The sequence below is a fragment of the Aulonocara stuartgranti genome (assembly GCF_965226115.1).
Source record: "Aulonocara stuartgranti genome assembly, chromosome: 15".
Lineage (NCBI taxonomy): Eukaryota > Metazoa > Chordata > Actinopteri > Cichliformes > Cichlidae > Aulonocara > Aulonocara stuartgranti.
The window spans coordinates 24,600,800-24,623,754 of record NC_138951.1 but is presented as its reverse complement, the minus strand read 5'-3'; the positions used below and the strand labels follow the sequence as shown (position 1 = coordinate 24,623,754).

Genomic DNA, 22,955 nt, shown 5'->3' with positions numbered 1-22,955 from the left:
GTAAATCAGGGTGGAAAATAAGTATTTGGTCAATAACAAAAATACAACTCAATACTTTGTAACATAACCTTTGTTGGCAATAACAGAGGTCAAACGTTTACTATAGGTCTTTACCAGGTTTGCACACACAGTAGCTGGTATTTTGGCCCATTCCTCCATGCAGATCTTCTCGAGAGCAGTGATGTTTTGGGGCTGTCGCCGAGCAACACGGACTTTCAACTCCCGCCACAGATTTTCTATGGGGTTGAGGTCTGGAGACTGGCTAGGCCACTCCAGGACTTTCAAATGCTTCTTACGGAGCCACTCCTTTGTTGCCCGGGCGGTGTGTTGTGGATCATTGTCATGTTGGAAGACCCAGCCTCGTTTCATCTTCAAAGTTCTCACTGATGGAAGGAGGTTTTGGCTCAAAATCTCACGATACATGGCCCCATTCATTCTGTCCTTAACACAGATCAGTCGTCCTGTCCTCTTGGCAGAAAAACAGCCCCATAGCATGATGTTTCCACCCCCATGCTTCACAGTAGGTATGGTGTTCTTGGGATGCAACTCAGTATTCTTCTTCCTCCAAACACGACGAGTTGAGTTTATACCAAAAAGTTCTACTTTGGTTTCATCTGACCACATGACATTCTCCCAATCCTCTGCTGTATCATCCATGTGCTCTCTGGCAAACTTCAGACGGGCCTGGACATGCACTGGCTTCAGCAGCGGAACACGTCTGGCACTGCGGGATTTGATTCCCTGCCGTTGTAGTGTGTTACTGATGGTGACCTTTGTTACTTTGGTCCCAGCTCTCTGCAGGTCATTCACCAGGTCCCCCCGTGTGGTTCTGGGATCTTTGCTCACCGTTCTCATGATCATTTTGACCCCACGGGATGAGATCTTGCGTGGAGCCCCAGATCGAGGGAGATTATCAGTGGTCTTGTATGTCTTCCATTTTCTGATGATTGCTCCCACAGTTGATTTTTTTCACACCAAGCTGCTTGCCTATTGTAGATTCACTCTTCCCAGTCTGGTGCAGGTCTACAATACTTTTCCTGGTGTCCTTCGAAAGCTCTTTGGTCTTGGCCATGGCGGAGTTTGGAGTCTGACTGTTTGAGGCTGTGGACAGGTGTCTTTTATACAGATGATGAGTTCAAACAGGTGCCATTCATACAGGTAACGAGTGGGGGACAGAAAAGCTTCTTACAGAAGACGTTACAGGTCTGTGAGAGCCAGAGATTTTCCTTGTTTGAGGTGACCAAATACTTATTTTCCACCCTAATTTACGAATAAATTCTTTACAAATCCTACCATGTGGATTCATGGATTTTTTTTTCACATCCTGTCTCTCACAGTTGAAGTGTACCTCTGGTGCAAATTACTGACCTCTGTCATCATTTTAGGTGGGGGAACTTGCACAATCGGTGGCTGACTAAATACTTTTTTGCCCCACTGTAAGAGCAGTGAAATTTAGCACCTAATCACAAACTAAGACACGAGTTTTGGGTAATTTACTAACAGGACAGGCGCAGCTTGCTAATTGCAGGTGGAAAAATATATAAATATAGGTCAAGCGTGTGTACGTTAAATATGATATCTGGGATATCTCATTGTATTGTTATTTTTTTTGGACAAATTTTCCTCCACCATCAGTCCTTTCTCTGTTCCTGCCCACTTGTCAACCAATCAGCATTCGGCCGTGCTATCCATGTCCAAAAAGCTGCGGTTAGAACTCTGGAGACTGCACGGAAACAGGTTGGCACTGGCTTAAAGCTAATTTCTGTGGACAAACAGATACACAAACAGACACAATAGCGGTGCCATAAATGAAGCATCATGGCTGGATGTCGTAAGAGCTCACTGTGGCGGGGCCGGCAGAGCTGGGAGCAGCCCACCCCCTGTTAAGTAGCAGATTGTGTGGAGACTCTTCACACTTGGAAGAAGACTGCAGTCTACAGCGAAGACTTTTTGTTTAAGCAAACGACATTTGTGTCCGTCTCCTCTGAAGGTCAGCGCCTGAAGGTTTCTGTTTGGGTGCAATTTAAGGGGGATTGATTCACACGCCTTCATTTATCATCTGTTTAAAATCTGCGTGCTTTTTAAATTCTGAAATATTACTTTTTGTTGTTGTTGTCATTTTTTTATATGGATTATATCTCACCGTTGCTGTGCGTAATTGCGTACAGTGCCACGGCTTGATCCTCCATTACGCAAGACAGTGGGATGACTTTGTCCTCATGAGTGAATATTTCTCATCATGCAGAAATATTAAATGCATGTCTTTACTCTGAGAGGAAATAATCTGAGCCACAGAAATGACAGAAAAAGAATATATTGTAGAGACAGAAAAAAAGATTTTCTTAAATATTTTGTAGAATTTGGTGAATTTTAGTCTTTCATACAGAAGGTTGTCATGTGATCTTATTGCTGCTCATGTAATATTCATGTGAGTTATTTTTCTCTTCAAAGCTGAGTTGTTTTGTTGTTTTAAGCATAATGTAGATTTAAATGAAAATAAAGGTGCAATAATTAGCTCTGAGGTTCACGTTCAGGGAGGATTAACAGTTTTGTGAAGCCCCGAGGAAGCCTTACCGCCTCCTTGGTTCCTCTTGCAGCTTCCTTCATGCGCTGCTGAGACCAGTAGAGCTGAAGATGAAGAGCAGGCTCTCTCTGGCAACAGTTGTGGCCCTCGTGGCACTGCTGCTGTCCTCCTCTCAGGCCCAGGAGCAAGGTAAAGTCGCTCCTCCTCCCCCTCCTCTTCCTCTTTGATCCAACACATCTGACTTCCTCCACCTCCTCTCACCTCTGTCTGTCCTCTTCCTGCTGTGTGTAACTGCACTTTTTGTCTACATTAAAATAATAACTGAAGCAAACTACGCCTGTGAAGTGTTTTGCTTTAACTCATAGGCAAGAGTTTTGATGATCAGATAATCCATCAGAACTTAAATCTAGTTTGAATTTCCTGGGAGGAGCTTTTTATTTTTTAAAGTCGTTTAATCCACTAAATATAGCTTACCGAGAGCAGTAATGCAGCTTGAATGTGTAGTTAAATGTGGCTTCATGTTTATTAAGATTTACAATGCAAATTTTTCCTATGAAAAAGTCTCATGCAATGCTTCCCATCAGACTCAAAGGACATGCTGATCCTTAGCAGAAGTTCCTGTTGTAATTGGAAGCAGATACAGTGACTGATTTCCCAACTCCAAGATCTTGGATCCACAGCAGGATTTAATTTAGTGTTTTTTTACAGGTCCATGTGGTCAGGCAGAGATGCTGTAAGGCATATTTAACATGCTGCAGAACAATTACTCTGAAATGCTGCTCTATAAAGAAAGTTGAGGGGGTTTAGGACTGATCAACAGTCATTCAGAATGGATTTGGAATATTTGTCATTTGTTTTTACCACTGTGAGACATCAGGTTCGTTATTATGCATCACATCCTACTCTGAGACAAATTATTTGTGTTATGTAATGTAATCTGCTTTCTGATAGTGAGTTTTTGTGATGTACTCCTCTCTCCTCCTGATGTAGTTCCTGTCTGTCTTTCTCAATTTTCCCTCACACAATAAGACTTAACAGACATTTGTCGTGAGTATCTGTTGTGTACCAGATGTCACACACACACACACACCACTGTGCCTGTGCAGACACTCAGTGTAAGACCACAGCGAAGGCCGACATCGTGCTGCTGCTTGACGGCTCCTGGAGCATTGGGCGTATGAACTTCAAAACCATCCGCAGCTTCATCGCTCGCCTGGTCAGAGTGTTTGACATCGGCCCTGACAGAGTCCAGATCGGTAAAGCTTTCACTGCTGCTACTATTGTATACTGCATCATGTTATCATACAGTGGGGCAAAAAAGTATTTAGTCAGCCACCGATTGTGCAAGTTCCCCCACTTAAAATGATGACAGAGGTCAGTAATTTGCACCAGAGGTACACTTCAACTGTGAGAGACAGAATGTGAAAAAAAAAATCCATGAATCCACATGGTAGGATTTGTAAAGAATTTATTCGTAAATCAGGGTGGAAAATAAGTATTTGGTCAATAACAAAAATACAACTCAATACTTTGTAACATAACCTTTGTTGGCAATAACAGAGGTCAAACGTTTACTATAGGTCTTTACCAGGTTTGCACACACAGTAGCTGGTATTTTGGCCCATTCCTCCATGCAGATCTTCTCGAGAGCAGTGATGTTTTGGGGCTGTCGCCGAGCAACACGGACTTTCAACTCCCGCCACAGATTTTCTATGAGGTTGAGGTCTGGAGACTGGCTAGGCCACTCCAGGACTTTCAAATGCTTCTTACGGAGCCACTCCTTTGTTGCCCGGGCGGTGTGTTTTGGATCATTGTCATGTTGGAAGACCCAGCCTCGTTTCATCTTCAAAGTTCTCACTGATGGAAGGAGGTTTTGGCTCAAAATCTCACGATACATGGCCCCATTCATTCTGTCCTTAACACAGATCAGTCGTCCTGTCCCCTTGGCAGAAAAACAGCCCCATAGCATGATGTTTCCACCCCCATGCTTCACAGTAGGTATGGTGTTCTTGGGATGCAACTCAGTATTCTTCGTCCTCCAAACACGACGAGTTGAGTTTATACCAAAAAGTTCTACTTTGGTTTCATCTGACCACATGACATTCTCCCAATCCTCTGCTGTATCATCCATGTGCTCTCTGGCAAACTTCAGACGGGCCTGGACATGCACTGGCTTCAGCAGCGGAACACGTCTGGCACTGCGGGATTTGATTCCCTGCCGTTGTAGTGTGTTACTGATGGTGACCTTTGTTACTTTGGTCCCAGCTCTCTGCAGGTCATTCACCAGGTCCCCCCGTGTGGTTCTGGGATCTTTGCTCACCGTTCTCATGATCATTTTGACCCCACGGGATGAGATCTTGCGTGGAGCCCCAGATCGAGGGAGATTATCAGTGGTCTTGTATGTCTTCCATTTTCTGATGATTGCTCCCACAGTTGATTTTTTCACACCAAGCTGCTTGCCTATTGTAGATTCACTCTTCCCAGTCTGGTGCAGGTCTACAATACTTTTCCTGGTGTCCTTCGAAAGCTCTTTGGTCTTGGCCATGGCGGAGTTTGGAGTCTGACTGTTTGAGGCTGTGGACAGGTGTCTTTTATACAGATGATGAGTTCAAACAGGTGCCATTCATACAGGTAACGAGTGGGGGACAGAAAAGCTTCTTACAGAAGATGTTACAGGTCTGTGAGAGCCAGAGATTTTCCTTGTTTGAGGTGACCAAATACTTATTTTCCACCCTGATTTACGAATAAATTCTTTACAAATCCTACCATGTGAATTCATGGATTTTTTTTTCACATTCTGTCTCTCACAGTTGAAGTGTACCTCTGGTGCAAATTACTGACCTGTCACGGTCTGGCTAGGGCAGACCGTATGTTGCAGGGAAGGACTCAAGCGCAGACCCAAATGAGATATGAATAACAAAACAAGCCGTTTATTAAGGCAAGAAACGAGGGTACAAAATAATAGGGAATCGATGAAAACTAAACAATGACCTAAACTGGGTGAACTAAAACAAAACATAGAAAACTCTAAACATAACAAACTGACAGGGATACCTGGAGCGGAGACATAGGAAACAACGGACGAGTACAACGGGTGAATACAACGGACGACCTGACAAAGAATGGCTGAGAGCACACAGACTAAATGGACACAGGAGGATAATGAGGGAAGTGGCAGCACCTGGGGAACCCAGCTGACACATGAACATAATTACGTCACAGGGGGAGAGTAACTGAACATGATGAACACAGACACACCAGACCTCTTCACAATAAAACAGGAAACACAGTGAGATATAGACATGACAACCTGAACTGACAACATAAGCCACAGACATGAAATACATGAAAAGCAGGGGAGACTTAACATAGTGGAAACACGAGGGGAAAATAACTAGAAACACCTAGGCATGATTATGATGAACTTAGGAAACCTGAAGGCTACATAAACTAAACACAAAACGCTGGGTCAGCAGACCCAGGATCATGACATGACCTCTGTCATCATTTTAAGTGGGGGAACTTGCACAATTGGTGGCTGACTAAATACTTTTTTGCCCCACTGTATGCAGAGCCTTTGTTCTGCCCCCTCTTAAAAAAAAGCTGTTGTAGCTCCTCCTCCCTTAAAATTTCTTCTGATCATTTATTAAAGAATAAGCCATGTCAGTTTATTTATATGACTCATTTAAGAACAGAAGATCAAAGGGCACCGATGCAACTTTTCCAGTTCCGATTGATACAGATACTTTGGTACTTTGGGTACTCTGCTGATACTGAGTACAAATCTGATATCAGGACTTTTAATCTTCCACATCAATACTTGAGCTTAAAAGGTTGATTTGTAGGATATTATCCAGCAAATACATCCATCCAAGTATTTAAAATTACTGAGTTGTTTTTTATTAGTAAGATAATAAATGACAGCACAGCAATACAAAATTAAAAACAAATATTCACTATATCCAACTAATTTATTAGCACTGATCTAATTTCAGCTCCAAGATTTCCTTTACTTATCACATTTTTGATTATTTTAATTCTCATCACTTTGTATACAGGGAGTGCAGAATTATTAGGCAAGTTGTATTTTTGAGGAATAATTTTATTATTGAACAACCACCATGTTCTCAATGAACCCAAAAAACTCATTAATATCAAAGCTGAATGTTTTTGGAAGTAGTTTTTAGTTTGTTTTTAGTTTTAGCTATTTTAGGGGGATATCTGTGTGTGCAGGTGACTATTACTGTGCATAATTATTAGGCAACTTAACAAAAAACAAATATATACCCATTTCAATTATTTATTTTTACCAGTGACACCAATATAACATCTCCACATTCACAAATATACGTTTCTGACATTCAAAAACAAAACAAAAACAAATCAGCGACCAATATAGCCACCTTTCTTTGCAAGGACACTCAAAAGCCTGCCATCCATGGATTCTGTCAGTGTTTTGATCTGTTCACCATCAACATTGCGTGCAGCAGCAACCACAGCCTCCCAGACACTGTTCAGAGAGGTGTACTGTTTTCCCTCCTTGTAAATCTCACATTTGATGATGGACCACAGGTTCTCAATGGGGTTCAGATCAGATGAACAAGGAGGCCATGTCATTAGTTTTTCTTCTTTTATACCCTTTCTTGCCAGCCACGCTGTGGAGTACTTGGACGCGTGTGATGGAGCATTGTCCTGCATGAAAATCATGTTTTTCTTGAAGGATGCAGACTTCTTCCTGTACCACTGCTTGAAGAAGGTGTCTTCCAGAAACTGGCAGTAGGACTGGGAGTTGAGCTTGACTCCATCCTCAACCCGAAAAGGCCCCACAAGCTCATCTTTGATGATACCAGCCCAAACCAGTACTCCACCTCCACCTTGCTGGCGTCTGAGTCGGACTGGAGCTCTCTGCCCTTTACCAATCCAGCCACGGGCCCATCCATCTGGCCCATCAAGACTCACTCTCATTTCATCAGTCCATAAAACCTTAGAAAAACCAGTCTTGAGATATTTCTTGGCCCAGTCTTGACGTTTCAGCTTGTGTGTCTTGTTCAGTGGTGGTCGTCTTTCAGCCTTTCTTACCTTGGCCATGTCTCTGAGTATTGCACACCTTGTGCTTTTGGGCACTCCAGTGATGTTGCAGCTCTGAAATATGGCCAAACTGGTGGCAAGTGGCATCTTGGCAGCTGCACGCTTGACTTTTCTCAGTTCATGGGCAGTTATTTTGCGCCTTGGTTTTTCCACACGCTTCTTGCGACCCTGTTGACTATTTTGAATGAAACGCTTGATTGTTCGATGATCACGCTTCAGAAGCTTTGCAATTTTGAGACTGCTGCATCCCTCTGCAAGATATCTCACTATTTTTGACTTTTCTGAGCCTGTCAAGTCCTTCTTTTGACCCATTTTGCCAAAGGAAAGGACGTTGCCTAATAATTATGCACACCTGATATAGGGTGTTGATGTCATTAGACCACACCCTTTCTCATTACAGAGATGCACATCACCTAATATGCTTAATTGGTAGTAGGCTTTCGAGCCTATACAGCTTGGAGTAAGACAACATGCATGAAGAGGATGCTGTGGACAAAATACTCATTTGCCTAATAATTCTGCACTCCCTGTATTTTGTGAAGAAGCTGAAAGTCAGAGATGGGGTATCCTTGGTGTTTTGCTACATTGTTGGATGTATTTTCTGTAGGTCTGGTTCAGTACAGCGATGACCCAAGGACCGAATGGCACCTGAATGCCCACCCATCCAAAGCATCCCTACTGGAGGCCATCGCCAACCTGCCTTATAAAGGAGGAAGCACCATGACAGGTATTTTTTTAAATAGCACAACAGACCTGTCCTTCCTGCATTTAAACTGACCCGAATGCCAATGCCAGACCATCCTGAGTGTTCCCTGGGGCCTCGTCCTAGTTAGACGTGTCCAGCTAGTTGATGTCCAACTAGGACACTTACCACAATAGTGTATAGCAATAGCAATACAATTAGCGATATAGGATATGCATGACAGATGCTAGACCAACCATCCTTCACTGACTTACAAACAATAACCCCAAGATACTTGAATGTCTACATGTAGGACAGCTACTCAGTTACAGCCTGATTGGGCACTCCAAGTTTTTATGACTGAGAACCTGAGTCTTAGACTTTGACTGGCCAATTCTCGTCCAGCTGATTCAAACTTGACTGCAAGACATCTTGGTGACAACTGGATGTCATTGTTTGATGAAGTCAATAGAACCACAACGTCTGCAAAAGGAGAGACCACCAAACCCAACACCCTTGTCTCCTTGGCTGTGCCTAGAAATTCTTTCGATAAAAATGTGAACAGAATTGTGACAAATGTAATCCTGATGGAGTCCAGCCCGCAGGTGTATGACTTATTATTGGCAATGCAAAAGAAGCTCTCACTATAGTCTCCAAAAGGCCTATGACAATGGGCTATACTTGGCAGCTGTCTGTGGATTCATGGAGTGATCTCTGACTCAGTGTATCCAGCCTCCTTGGGATAGGTGGAAGTTGAAGATCTCCAGTACAGGGGCTTCTGCTAGACACTTGCAGTGCACCCACACTATATGTCTGGGCATGATGATTTTTATAACTCACCATCAAAAGTGATCAGTTCACAGCTCTCCTCCTGTCTTTACCTGAGTGTACAAGACATGCAGCTGCAGAGTTGAATCTCTTTTTCCCTAAGAAAAAAAAAGTGTAGTGACACCATATGGCAAGGGATACAACTCCTTTCCACCACCTCTCCAAGGAAGCTGGTTCCAGAAGTGGAGTGTTGAGGTGAGTCTGACTATATCTAGACAGGATCTTTCATCCTCATGCACAAGCTTAGGCTCTATCAACACTAGAGTGGTGATGTTCCATGTCCTTGTAGTCACTGGCAATTGGGGATTAGACCGCTAGAGCTTCTGCCGCTGCCTGCCAATCAATCCACAGTATTGCCTCCAAGTAGGGCCATGGAACCCTGTCCCAATCAGTGTAATGTGGTCTCTGGAGTTCCTGTTTATAGAGGCTTTCTAAATCCCCTCAATTTGATCCCTTACTTGGGATCTGTTTGTAGGGAGATCCTACCAGGAGTAAATTGCATGCCAAAAACAAAACAGCTCCTGGGACTATAAACCCCCATCACAGTAAGCTGACACCAAGAGAGAAACAAACAAACAAAAAACAAGTCTTTGTAATCTTCTCATATGACTGTACTGTTGTGGTTCCCGTGCCTTCTCGGCGTCACTCAAGGATCAAACACTCCATTGTTTGTTTTTGTTTTCCTCTGCTTTATCTCTCATCTGCCAAGGCAGAACTCATCAGAGGTTCTGGCCTTTGGCCAACACACCTGCAATCAACTCACCACATAACTGTAGCTGAACAGCACTGCCGCTTTACGTCTGGTGAGTGCTTGTGTTGCGGCTGTAAGGGCCACATTATCGCTGTTTGCCCCGCTAAGCCAAAAGGTCGCGCCCGCCAGTAAAGGAGGCTTAAGAAGCTTCTTTGTTAAGAAGCTGCTCCACAAGGTTGGCGGTAGGCTGAGGGCTGCCGTTTGAGCCTCCCCCTACAGTAGTGGAATCGGCCGCTGGGCCCACTCCGCTGTGACCACTGGCACGCCTCTGTCATTGCACGGAATGCCTCCAAAAAGACCTGGGCATCGTCACCGTCCCCCATCCAGTGCATCGTTACTGACAGAGGAGATAGTTTTGGTGGCGCCAGCGACTCCAGGACCTGGTCTGCCAGTCTGAGTGTTCCTGCAGCTTAATCAGGTGTTCCCGCTGGGCCACCGCCCAGTCTTGGCACATCATTGCCATCTCCGCCAGCATCTGTGCCAACAACTGTGTCAACAACTGTGTCAACAACTGCACAGGCTGGGCGGGTGGTTCATTGTTTGGGTCAGACACCCCACTCCTGGGTTTCGGCATCACTTGTAGACGTACATGACATACACGGTGATTGTGCTCACTATTATTGCTTTTTATTGACAGTTGGGCACTCAAGGAAAACAGTCTGTTCCAGTCCAGCTCTCTCCTCTCTCCACTCGACTCTGCCTTCACTATATAGAGAAACGGAAAGAAATACCATCATCAGTCAATCGCCACCACCTGTGGCTCACCTGCCTCCCGGTACCGCCCCTTTGAGCTCACTGCACCACTCCTCCCTTGCAGCTGAGCCAGGGACCACACCTCCACCACAAGATGATATCCTCATCTTTTCCAGATCGCTTGAAGAACACAAGAATCATGTAAAGCAGGTGCTCCAGTGTCTCCTGGAGAACCGACTTTTTGTCAGAGGTGAAGAATGGGAATTCCACATTGACACGGTCAGTTTCTTGGCCTACATCATCCAGCAGGGGAACCTGAAACCAGACCCTGTTAAGGTACAGGATGTGTTGGATTGGCCAGAACACGAAACCGAAAGCAATTACAATGGTTCCTTGTTTTTTCTTTCACTTTCTACCATAGATTTATCTGTGATTTCAGCAAAAAAGCCATATCTTTAACCCGCCCAACCTCTCCCAAGTGCTTCTTTCAGTGGGACCAGTTGGCTCAGGCAGCTTTCAGCCAGCTCAAGCAGTGGTTTGCTTGGGCTTCAAACAGACCTGCGCCTCTGACACTGGAATTGGGGCTGTCCTCTCCCAGTAAGCTCCGCCCATGTGCTTTTCTTTCTCGTCAGTTATCACCTGCAGAGCGAAACTATGATGTGGGAGACCATGAGCTACTGGTGATCAAGCTCGCCCTGGAGGAGTGGGGGCACCATTCATTGTTTGGATGGATCTCAAGAACCTGACCGATCTACAAACTGCAAAACATCTCAGTCATCTCATCTTTCCTGGCAGTTTACTTCATCTGAAGAGTCCTGTGAAGCTTCACCCATCCTACCTCCATCCTGCACAGTGGGAGCCATCACCTGGGAGATTGGGTCTCCCTCTTTGTCATCGGCCTTCCACCCTCGGCAGATAATACAGTCATCCTCACCATTGTTGATCATTTTTCTAAAGCTGCCCTTTTTCTCACACTACCCAAGCTTCCTACGGCCCTGGAAACAGCCCCACTCCTGACTACCCATGTTTTCCACCTTCATGGGATACCAGAGGATATCGTCTCCGACCAAGGGCCGTAGTTCACTTCAAGAGTCTGGAAGGTGTTCTGTTTTGCTAAGAGCTCTAGGGTTAGTTGATCCTCTGGTTTCCACCTGCAGAGCAATGGGCAAACCGAACGCATGAGCCAGGAACAGGAAGCAGCCCTCCGTTGTGTGGCATCAACCAACCAGTCCGTATGGAGTCACTGTCTTCCCTGGATAGAGTACGCTTAATCTACTTAGCCACCGGATTGTCTCCCTTCGAGGTACCCTTGGACCACCACCATCTCCCCAGGTGCCGTCATGCCTGGCGAGCTACGTAGTCTGTGCTGCTGCGCACCAAGGTATGTAACAAGGACCTGCTGCTCACTACCATGGCTCTCTGGCGACTATTTAAGATGGCAGGTCGGTGTTTCTCATCGCTGGATCGTTGCATGATTCTTGTCAGTGTTGCCCGGCTCTCTCATGCTAATCTCGTTCCTGATATATTTTCCTGGTTTGTGACTTCATTCTCTTTTTGTGCATAGATTTCCCTGGACGTGTCCCTGCCTGTTTTCCATTGGAGTTCTGACGTATGTATGTTGGTTATGACGAGTGTATCGAGTGGCGTGTGTGACTGAAGAGAACATTCTCGTGTGTGTGACTGAAGAGGATTGTTGTTGCCCTTCCCCGCCCTAGGATGTCTGGACCTCTTTTCCCCTGCACATTTTGTATATATCACTTGTGTGACTTTTGTAAATAAACTGTTCAACTTTTTTCTTGATCCAACGCTTGAGTCTGTTGCTGCATTGTGACATGTACCTGTTCTGGCTGAACTCTTTGTAAAACTTCTTTGTTGCTATTTTGTAGGCTGGGCTCTAAGATACATCTGTAACAACAACTTAAATCCCAGTGTGGGCATGCGAGAAGACTCCCGCAAAATCGGTGTCCTGATCACTGACGGAAAGTCCCAAGATGAAGTTTACTTTAAGTCAAAGAACCTGAGAGACAGAGGCATCAAGCTCTATGCTATTGGTGAGTGATCTTGATTGTTTAAATGGGAAAACAAAAGTAACACTAGCTAAGCAGTGATGAGCTACAACTTGTACCACTTGAAACAAAATGCACTTACTCTTAGGTTCGTGCTAGCTAGCTCAGCCACCATACAAGGAAACGCTTCCACCACCTGCACAGATTGTGGGCCTGGCATAATGTGCTGGGTAGTTGGGTGCCACTCTAACATGATTGTATAATGTTTCTTGCCCAGCAAACACGCACGCACGCATGATGCACGCACACACACCTACACACACACCTACACATAAAAAAAAAAACCACACACACACACGCGCACGCACATCCTGTTTTCGTATCCTAATGAGGACATCTAATTGACATAATGCTTTCCCTTGCCACTTACCCTAAACTTAACTATCAAAAATGAATGTTTGTGCCTAACCCTTAGCCCAAACCTAACCATAACCTAATTCTAACCCTGACAATAAAACAACCTTGGATGATGTGAGAGAGCGTGTGTGTGTGTGGTGGTGGGGAGGTGTTAGGGTCCGGATGGCTTGGGGATAGAAGCTCCTCTGGACTCTCTCTGTCCTTGCCCGGATGATGCGGAACCTTCTACCGGATTGCAGAAGTTGGAACAGTTTGTTGCCAGGATGGTAAATGGTAAATGCATTTGTATAGCGCATTTGTAGTCCATAGGACCCCAAAGCGCTTTACACTACATTCAGTCATTCACCCATTCACACACACATTCACACACTGGCGATAGCAAGCTACATTGTAGCCACAGCTGCCCTGGGGCGCACTGACAGAGGCGAGGCTGCCGGACACAGGCGCCACCTGTGTAGGCAAACATGGGGTCAGTATCTTGCCCAAGGATATTTGGCATGCAGCCAGGATGCAGCCTGGGATCGAACCACCAACCTTCTGATTAGTGGCTGACCTGCTCTGCCACCTGAGCTACAGCCACCCCGTGGGTGGGGCAGGTCCTTCAGTATATGCGCTCCTCTAGTCCTGGTGTAGATGTCCTGAAGTGGGGGAGAGCAATCCTGCAGCAGCGTTCTCTGAGGAGATTTTTGGTCCTTAACACAGCTGTTCCCAAACTAGAATGTGGTGTTCTGTGTGAGGATGTTCTCCACAGCGCCTGTATAGAAAATCCTGAGGATCTCTGGAGAGACCCTGAACTTCCTCAGTTGTCATAGGTGGTACAGGCGCTGCCTAGCCTTTTTCAAGGTTCAAGGTTCAAGTTCAAGGTTCAAGGTTCTTTATTTGTCACATGCATAGTTATACAAGTATAACACACAGTGAAATGTAGCCTGACTCCTCGACATGTGGAAGGGGGGGGGGGGGGGTGTAGAGGAAGAACATATATATATATATATATATATATATATATATATATATATATATAGTATATACATTGGGTGAATGTGCAGTAGTAGCAGCAAGCAGGTGAATTCTGTACATTAATATGAATAGACATCTGACTATTTTACAGGATAGACAATATAAACATATTTAAAATTAAAGGAATTGAAATGTACATTGTGCCTTGGTTTAGTGTCTGGAAGAGAGTCCTGTCTCAGTCAATTATAGATGATGTGAGAGGGCGGGTGTGTGTGTTTAGGGCACGGATGGCTTGGGGATAGAAGCTCCTCTTGAGTCTCTCTGTCCTTGCCCGGAAGATGCGGAACCTTCTACCAGATTGCAGAAGTTGGAACAGTTTGTTGCCAGGATGGGACGGGTCCTTCAGTATCTGCGCTGCTCTAGTCCGGCATCTCCTGGTGTAGGTGTCCTGAAGCGGGGGGAGAGCAACCCTGCAGCAGCGTTCTGCTGTATGGATCACTCTCTGGAGAGCTTTTTGGTCCTTCACACAGCTGTTCCCAAACCACGATGTCATGTTCTGTGTGAGGATGCTCTCCACAGCGCCTGTATAGAAAATCCTGAGGATCTTTGGAGAGACCCTGAACTTCCTCAGTTGTCGTAGGTGATACAGGCGCTGCCTAGCCTTTTTGGTCTGGACATGAATGTGGGCAGCCCATGTCAGGTCTGAGGAGATGTGGACACCAAGATACTTGAAGGACTGCACCCTCTCCACTGGAGCTCCATTGATGATAATGGGCTTGTAGTCTCTGTGCTGACCCCTTCTGAAGTCCACCACCAGCTCCTTGGTCTTGCTGACGTTCAGCTGGAGGTGATTGTCCTGGCACCACGATGCCAGATTCTTCACTTCATCCATGGAGGCCGTCTCATCGTTGTTGGAGATGGCACCCAACACCACTGTGTCGTCAGCAATCTTCACAATGGTGTTGGAGCCATGGGTGGCCACACAGTCTGAAGTGTAGAGGGAGTAGAGCAGTGGTGAGAGGACACATCCCTAAGGTGCTCCTGTGTTGATGGTGATGCTGTTGGAGAAGCACCTGCCCACCCTCACCACCTGAGATCTGCCAGTGAGGAAGTCCAACACCCATGCACACAGACTGCTGTTAAGTCCCAGATCCCTCAGCTTTGTGAACAGTCTGCAGGGCACTATTGTGTTAAACGCTGAACTGTAATCAACAAACAGCATTCGCACATAGTTACCCTGTTTCTTGTCCACATGGCTGAGAGTGGTGTGTAGGACGTGGGTGATGGCATCCTCTGTGGATCTGTTGGATCTGTAGGCGAACTGCAGCGGATCTTTGGTGTCTGGGATGGAGGAGGAGATGATGTTCTTCAACAGCCTCTCAAACACCTTCATTCAATCGTTCAGGGATGAGGGTTTGCTGTTCTTGGGCACAGGGATGATGGTGGATCTTTTGAAGCATGTGGGGACCACAGACTTCGCCAGGGACTCGTTGAAGATGTAAGTGAACACACCTGCTAGCTGGTTAGCACAGCAGCGCAGCAGACGGCTGGTGATGCCGTCTAGCCCCGCCGCTTTCCTTGTGTTCACTCTCCTCAGTGCCGCTCGGACGTCATGCTCCGCGATGCTGGTCACCGGTCTCTCGCTGATGACGTCACTGTCCTCGGTAGTCAGGCGGTAGATAGCATTAGCCGCCTGGCTAACCTCAAAACGGGCGTAGAACTGATTCAGCTCGTTGGTGAATGCAGAGTCGGCGTTGATCGGCGCAGTGTCCCTGGCTTTGTAGTCCGTAATGGTGCGTAGTCCGTGCCACATACTCCGTGTGTCGCCCTGGTGGAAGTGGGACTCCACACGTTCCCGGTACCGGCGTTTGACATCTCTCACCGCGCGCCGCACGCCGTATGAGGCCGCTTTGTAGGCGCTCATATCGCCAGTGGCGAGACCCGCGTTGTAGGAGGCGGTCCTGGCGTTTACTGCAGTGCGGATCGATCTGTCCATCCACGGTTTCTGGTTTGGGAATGTGGTGACTCTCGCAGTGGGGATAATCTCCTCCGCTAGCATATTGACGAAGCATACTGCTACTTCCGTAAACTCGTTGATGTCGACTGCGCATGCTCTGAACATGTCCCAGTCGACGTCGTTGAGTGCGTCCTGTAGCGTAGCTTCTGATTGGGCAGTCCACCGTTTTACCTCCCTCGTGGTCACGTCTTCCCTCCGTATGCTTTGTTTATACTGGGGGATGAGGAAGATGGCGTTGTGGTCAGACTTCCCAAAAGCCGGGTGTGAGACAGCTTTGTAGCCCTGCTTGTATGGCGTGTAGCAGTGATCCAAAATTCGATCCCCTCTCGTTGGACACGAGACATGCTGGTAAAAGTTTGGCATGACTTGTCTGAGGTTCGCTTTGTTAAAGTCTCCTGCTACAATGAGGGCTGCGCCCGGGTCCTTGTTTTGAAGCGAGCTCAGCACATCATGTAATTCGGACAAAGCCATACCTGTGTCCGCTTGGGGTGGGATGTAGACCGCCGTGGCGATGACCGAGGTGAACTCACGGGGCAGATAGAAAGGGCGGACAATTGGTCTGGACATGAATGTGGGCAGACCATGTCAGGTCTGAGGAGATGTGGACACCGAGATACTTGAAGGACTGCACCCTCTCCACTGGAGCTCCATTGATGATAATGGGCTTGTAGTCTCTGTGCTGACTCCTGATATAAATAAAGTTCACTTTGACTTCAGCACAGCAGCAAAAACCTGTCAACATGTCAGATGTCATCTGAGAAGATGTGACGTCAAGTAAGAGAATGGGGGAAAAGGGTAAACAGGTATAAATGTTAAGTGAAGAAGAGATACCGTGTTCTTCCCTTTGTCTTCTGTGAGATGAACAGTTCATAAGATGGTACCTAAGATGTTCACTGTTGAAAATTCCAGCAGAAGACGTTCCTCGCATTCCTGCAGACACTGATTCTCCAAGGTGAAAGCTGGATCACGTCTATGCACACAAAATCCAGACATTAATGTAATTTTCACTACTGAAACTACATTTCCCGTTCAACATGTTAATCAAACGTATGTTTTGATCATATCTTTGATCAAGAATAAAGATGGTTTACTGTTAGAAAATATGGAAAAGCCCTGTTATACCGTGCATCATTTTAAGCATAAAAGGCTGGATGATAAGACTTTTTACCCTCTCAGATGTGATAGGAAAGCCGGGGCAACTTCAATCTCTCCCTCAATCCCAGCTTTCTCAGCACCCAGCTGTCTAAGCTAAGGGTAGTTTTAAAACAGCTAAATTAGCACCTGCAGAGGAATGGTTTATTCCAGAGTTTCAGTCAGGTTTCAGAGCTCATCACAGATGTCTGTGCTTGTCCTGCTAGACCTCAGTGCAGTGTTTGATACTGTTGACCATAATAATGTATTATAGTGATTAGAGGATGCTGTAAGTATTACAAGTACTGTGCTGCAGTAGTTTGAATTATATATATCTAATGGGCTAGAAAGAGAGAGCATCTTTCTCCTATATTGGCTTCTCTTTAATGGCTCCCTCTTAAATCCAGATTTTAATTTTTATTAAGTGTACCTATTTAATGATGGTTTATTGATTTATTTAGCAGACACTGATATGCTATTTTTGTTTTGAAATCTCTATTTTGAAGTGAAATTCTCAACCTAATCATTTGTCCCTCAGGTATAGGAAGTTATGATGAGTACGAGCTGAAGTCCATTGCCTCTGATCCGGACGAGAGTCACATGTACCTAGTTAGCAACTTCCAGTTCCTACTGGACATCGTTGACAATGTCACAATCAACTTGTGCAACAGCATAAAGGCCTCAGGTTGGTAATGAGTAACTGGAGCATTAGACCAGCATCACAGTTAGCTTTAGATACATTGTTCAACACTTTACAAAGCTGAAAAGACTTCCCAATTTTAGTTTTTCTGACAAGAGGCTATAGCTAGTTATTTGAATCTGTTGTATAACTCTTTTAGGAAGTGTAGAGTGGCACATTTTTTAGTGATTTAATAAAGGCTATTGCCCTTTAATTGTTCAACATTGCAATCATGACTTTACTTTCATGGCTTGTACTATTATTTAGAGTTAGAAATAGCCATGTAGGGCACACCTTTCACCATCTTACAATGCTGTGATTACAGCTATTCCCCAACTCTCTGTAAATGGTACTCATGGCCACTGATCATTGGTTATTGATCAATGGTCTTTGACCAGTGGCTGTTGATCAATGGTCATGACAATTTGAATATTAATGATCAAGAAACTGGCCTCACAGCCCATTGTTCTTTAGTTGTGCTATTTTCAGTCATTGTGCATTGGAATGAGAATTTGCACCCCCAAATCTGGGGCCATGTTCTAAGCTGGAGAAGGGTGGAGTGGAGGACTTCAAGTATCTCTATCTTGCTCACAAGGGAGGACAAAGTGGAGTGAAAGATTTACACGTGGATTGGTGTGGTGTGGACACTGCTCTGATCTTTTGTGGTGAAGTGAGAAGTGAGCATAAAAGTGAAATTTTTAATTTACCAGCTGATTTACGTCCCTATCCTAACCTATGGTCATGAGGTTTGGGTAGTGACCAAAAGAATGAAAATGGTCGGGAATGAGAATTCCCAAACGCTGTTGTAGAGAGAGAAAATAAGAGCGGATAGAATGACCAACTCACCTCAATATGAAATAAATTTTACTTCACTTTATTAGTATCTATTTAAAATTTCAAATATTGTACTAAACTTGTATTTTTGAACAGTGGTTCTTTTTTATATGATCTGCTTTGCACCTTTTCTTGATCTCATTTGGATTTCCATTGACGTCAAGGAAAACTGATTAGGAAAACCAGATAGGAGGCTGCTTTTTAGACTACTGTGTTTATTACTGCAGTCCCTTAAAAGAGCTAAAACGTCTCCTAACTTGTTTTGAACAGCTGAGCAGCCTTTTCCTGGAGCAGGAACATGTAAATAATTTTGGGAGCAGGTGGCGCCATAGATCACAGTGTGGGAGAGGCTACTTCCTACTGAGAACACAGGGCCAGTTATCTGACGAGAAAAGAATCGACAGTCTTTTCTGTGCCTTTGTCTTCTTTCCTCCTTATGTATTTCATCTCACTCTTTCTCACTTTTCTCTCACATACAAACAGTTAAAATGGGACTCAATAGGTGAGGTGGGTATTTGTTGTGTACCAGGTGTCTCACTAACCTCCCCTCCTCCCAACAGCACCACCTCTCTCTGGAGATGCTCAGTGTAACACCACAGCGAAAGCCGACATCGTACTGCTGGTTGACGGATCCTGGAGTGTTGGACGCGTAAACTTCAAAACAGTCTGCAACTTCATTGCTCGTGTGGTCAGTGTGTTTGACATTGGCCCAGAAAGTGTCCAGATCGGTAAAGGTTGATTTGATTCATTTAAAAAGTGGGGCAAATGAGAAGAAGTTTCAGAATCACTACTTTAAGTCAGCTTTCCTCTGATTGGCTGTTCTTTACAGGCAGATGATTTAAACAGCAGGTGGGTGGGGCTTCTGTGCCTGAGATGACTGGATATCTGGTTTCTTTTACGTTATGCTGAACATGTACCAAACATTTCGAGTAGTCTGAAGCCTGGCTTTACAAGGATTACTTGTATGTACACTAATCTCATTATTCAAAACTTTGTTTACATTGAACATCCACCGTTGGAACAGTGTATAGATGGCAGAAAATAAGGAAAAGCAGAATAGGTTGCTTTGTTTGTCCCTCTTTATTTGTAGTTGTTATCATTTTGTCTATTTTGTGAAAAAGCTGAGGATCAGAGTTTGTGTATCTTTGGTGTTCTACATTATTGGATGTGTTTTCTGCAGGTCTGACTCAGTACAGTGGTGATCCAAGGACTGAATGGCACCTCAACGCCCACCCCACCAAAGCATCCCTGCTGCATGCCATTGCCAACCTGCCACATAAAGGAGGAAACACCATGACAGGTGACTTTTTAACAGCATTGCTAGGCTCCCCCCACCGCAATGTTTCCAACTGAAGTCTTGGTAAAACATCTTTGCTGCTGTGTTGTAGGCTTGGCTCTAAACTACATGCTTGAAAACAACTTCAAACCTAATGTGGGGATGCGTGGAGACTCCCGCAAAATTGGCATCCTGATCACTGATGGAAGGTCCCAGGACGAAGTCATCCGAGTCTCACAGAAACTCAGAGACAGTGGCATTGAGCTCTATGCTGTTGGTTAGTGAGCTTGGTTGTTTACACAGGGAAAAAATGCAAGGAAAGCAGCAATGAGCTACAGACTGTGATTTAAAAAAGAAAGAAAGAAAAAACACCAGCAACAATACTCATGCTTTGATATTTAAATGATGGTTCAGTTGGTACTAAGGGCCCCACTACCATTTCCACCACTACCATTAGCCTGAAGTGTTCTTACAAGGCAAAATGGGTCCACGCTTTTATGTTGTTTATGCAAATTCTAATCTCAGCATTTAAATGTTGCAGTAGAAAGAAAGATCTCAGGAGTTTCCAGTCTTGCACTGACCAATTTTAACGTCAGTTTCCTGTTCTTCGCTAACAGGAGTGAAGCTTGACTGATTCATTTGGAAGACACTGATATTATTTTTGTTCTTAGTCTCTGTTTAAATGTGTAATTCTCAATCTGATCGTGCATTTTTCTGGTAGGTATAGCTCATATTGATGAGAATGAGCTGAAGTCCATCGCCTCTGATCCAGATGAGAGTCACGTATACTCCGTCACTGACTTTGAGTTCCTGCCGGACATCGTTAATGACCTCACAATCAACTTGTACAACAGCTTAAAGGGCTCAGGTTGGAGACACTGGATAATTATAAGACCAGCATCTCAATAACTTTTATGAAATCTTGCACTGGTCAAGATTTCAAAAGGTCGGAAATTAGTTGGAGCCCAATTCCTTGTATGTGTACATATACTATGAAACTGATCAAGCTGATTCTTAAAAGAGTAACCAAACTGCATTGTTTATTAATGTTGTGTAGAAAACCTTTAATATAGCTTGAATAACTTAATCTCCTGAAATTTTGAAGTGATTTAATAAGTGTACATTTAGTAAAAATATATATCTATATCATTGTATCATTGTCACATCACCCACTGGCTTGTGAATTTTAAACCCTCAACTTTAGCTTAACGATTATCGCTCTGTTGGTTTTTGAGTCAGAGGTTTCCATATTTAGACAAGACGGTGGAGCAAAGCACTGATAAATCTACTAATTAATACTAACTAATAGACTAATACAGTTACTGTGCAAAAGTCTTGAGCCAACTCTTATACCTTTAGATTTCCTTCTGGGGAACCTGACTCTTATAATTTGTTAAAGTGGTTTTTAGCAATAGCTTTCCATGCGTTCTTCAGGACTTTCCAAGTTTTTCTTCATACATTGGCTGCTTTTCTCCGGCTGTCCAGTCCGATTCATCAGAGGCTTTAAAAAAAACTGTATTTTCAAAAGAAATGGAAAATTCTTACAATTATTTCATGGTTCAGGCTTTAAAGATTAAGCACTCATTGGCACAGCAGCGTTTACCCTGTTTCAGCAATGAAACTGACGACACATGACACACAGGAAATAGAAATTACTTTGTTTTTGTTATTCACAAATCAATTCTGCACTGAAAACAGAAGATTATCCTCTTAGCTTAGCTGAATGATAAAAGGATATGTGATATGTTGCATCGTTTGATGTCAACATGATGGATTCCATTCTCTGTGCTCTGTCTCTTATTCAGACGATGAGCCACTGGGGGCACCAACCAACCTGGTGACCTCAGAGGTGAAACAGAGCTCCTTCCGCACCACCTGGACTCCACCTGACGGCACCGTGGACCAGTTTCGCGTCACTTACTCGATAGCACCCGGAGGACCCCACAAGGAGGTGAGATGAGCTCTCCCCTTTATGTTATTTTGTAACCAGAGACCAGAGGCTTTTAGCTCCCACCATCAGAATACATGTAATTCATACTGATGGCAAAACTCTCATTTCATTTATTTGTGACAACCCAAATATAAAAATATACACCCATCAGAGCATAAACAGTGTATAAAAATGCTGCATAAGACTCATTGAGTCTAGAGTTTTACATTTCAGAAACTTATGAACAGAACCTGGCCCAGAAAGTGGCCAATGCCACACAATAAGAAACAGAAAATTAATGCAGAACTGAAAACCGTGTTGAAGACCCAGAACTGTGACACTCACAAAATCCCAAAAGTGAGTCCAACTGTTGGTTTGAAGTATTCTTTGGTTTTGATCAAATCCACCTGTCATTTACTCGTTCACTGGTCAACAGAATAAGAACCATTGCTTTATCGTTTCAGCTGCAAGTCGAGGGATCAGTGACCACTGTAGTGCTGGAAAATCTAAACCCTCTGACTGAGTACGTCCTCAATGTTTATGCTGTGGTGGGCGAGCGGAGCAGCGAGCCTCTCAGGGGCACCGAGACCACCCGTGAGTGTTTCCTCTTCTACAAAAATTAAAGAACAAAAAAAATTCATCATTTTATTTAGTGCATGGACACTATGTTTGATGTTCAGGTTACCATGTGCACGACAAACTAGTTCTATCTTCGTCTTTGAACTCTTCCTTTCAGGAGATGGATAGGTGTCATTTGAGCGGTGGGGGCATCATTCAGAAGAAAGTTTAACTCCTCTTCTTCAGTTGTTTCCACTCCCCCAAAACCAGTCAGCCACTTGAAAATACTCCATCTGTGTCGGTCTGCGTGTTCATATCTTTATTTCAGTGTTTTTAGGATCATTATGATCAGTGCTAACTGCTTCACCACCATGGTTAACACTTCTGTCTCACAGCAATAAGATTCCTGATTCCAGCTCCTGGTTTCATCCTTTGTGGAGTTTGCATGGTGCGAGCACTCAGACTCAAATTGTTTATAAATGTGACTACATTACAGTTACTTCATGTACTCTCTTTATGTTGATCCGAGGATCAATAAAAACAACATGGCTCCCATGATCAACAAACCAGTTTGTGGCTCTTTG

General features: G+C 44.5%; 1 protein-coding gene across 1 annotated transcript; it reads left to right on the top strand.

Moving 5' to 3' along the window:
* The first annotated feature begins 1,859 nt into the window (after positions 1-1,859).
* LOC309689490 (collagen alpha-1(XII) chain-like) lies at positions 1,860-22,937 on the top strand. Its single transcript, XM_082505957.1, has 13 exons — positions 1,860-1,990; positions 2,598-2,713; positions 3,631-3,780; positions 8,220-8,339; positions 12,453-12,617; positions 17,633-17,779; positions 19,168-19,335; positions 19,788-19,907; positions 19,996-20,160; positions 20,605-20,751; positions 21,689-21,834; positions 22,278-22,407; positions 22,550-22,937. Exons 2-13 carry the CDS (start codon positions 2,635-2,637, stop codon positions 22,558-22,560), a joined length of 1,548 nt encoding a protein of 515 aa, XP_082362083.1. The 5' UTR covers positions 1,860-1,990; positions 2,598-2,634; the 3' UTR covers positions 22,561-22,937.
* The last annotated feature ends 18 nt before the right edge of the window (positions 22,938-22,955 follow it).

Excerpts from the sequence above, each read along its gene's own strand:
- LOC309689490 (XM_082505957.1), top strand. The coding sequence starts at position 2,635 with ATGAAGAGCAGGCTCTCTCTGGCAACAGTTGTGGCCCTCGTGGCACTG. Across the intron at positions 17,780-19,167 it reads CAACAGCATAAAGGCCTCAG|CACCACCTCTCTCTGGAGAT; the intron begins GTTGGTAATGAG and ends TCCTCCCAACAG. Across the intron at positions 19,908-19,995 it reads AGGAGGAAACACCATGACAG|GCTTGGCTCTAAACTACATG; the intron begins GTGACTTTTTAA and ends GCTGTGTTGTAG.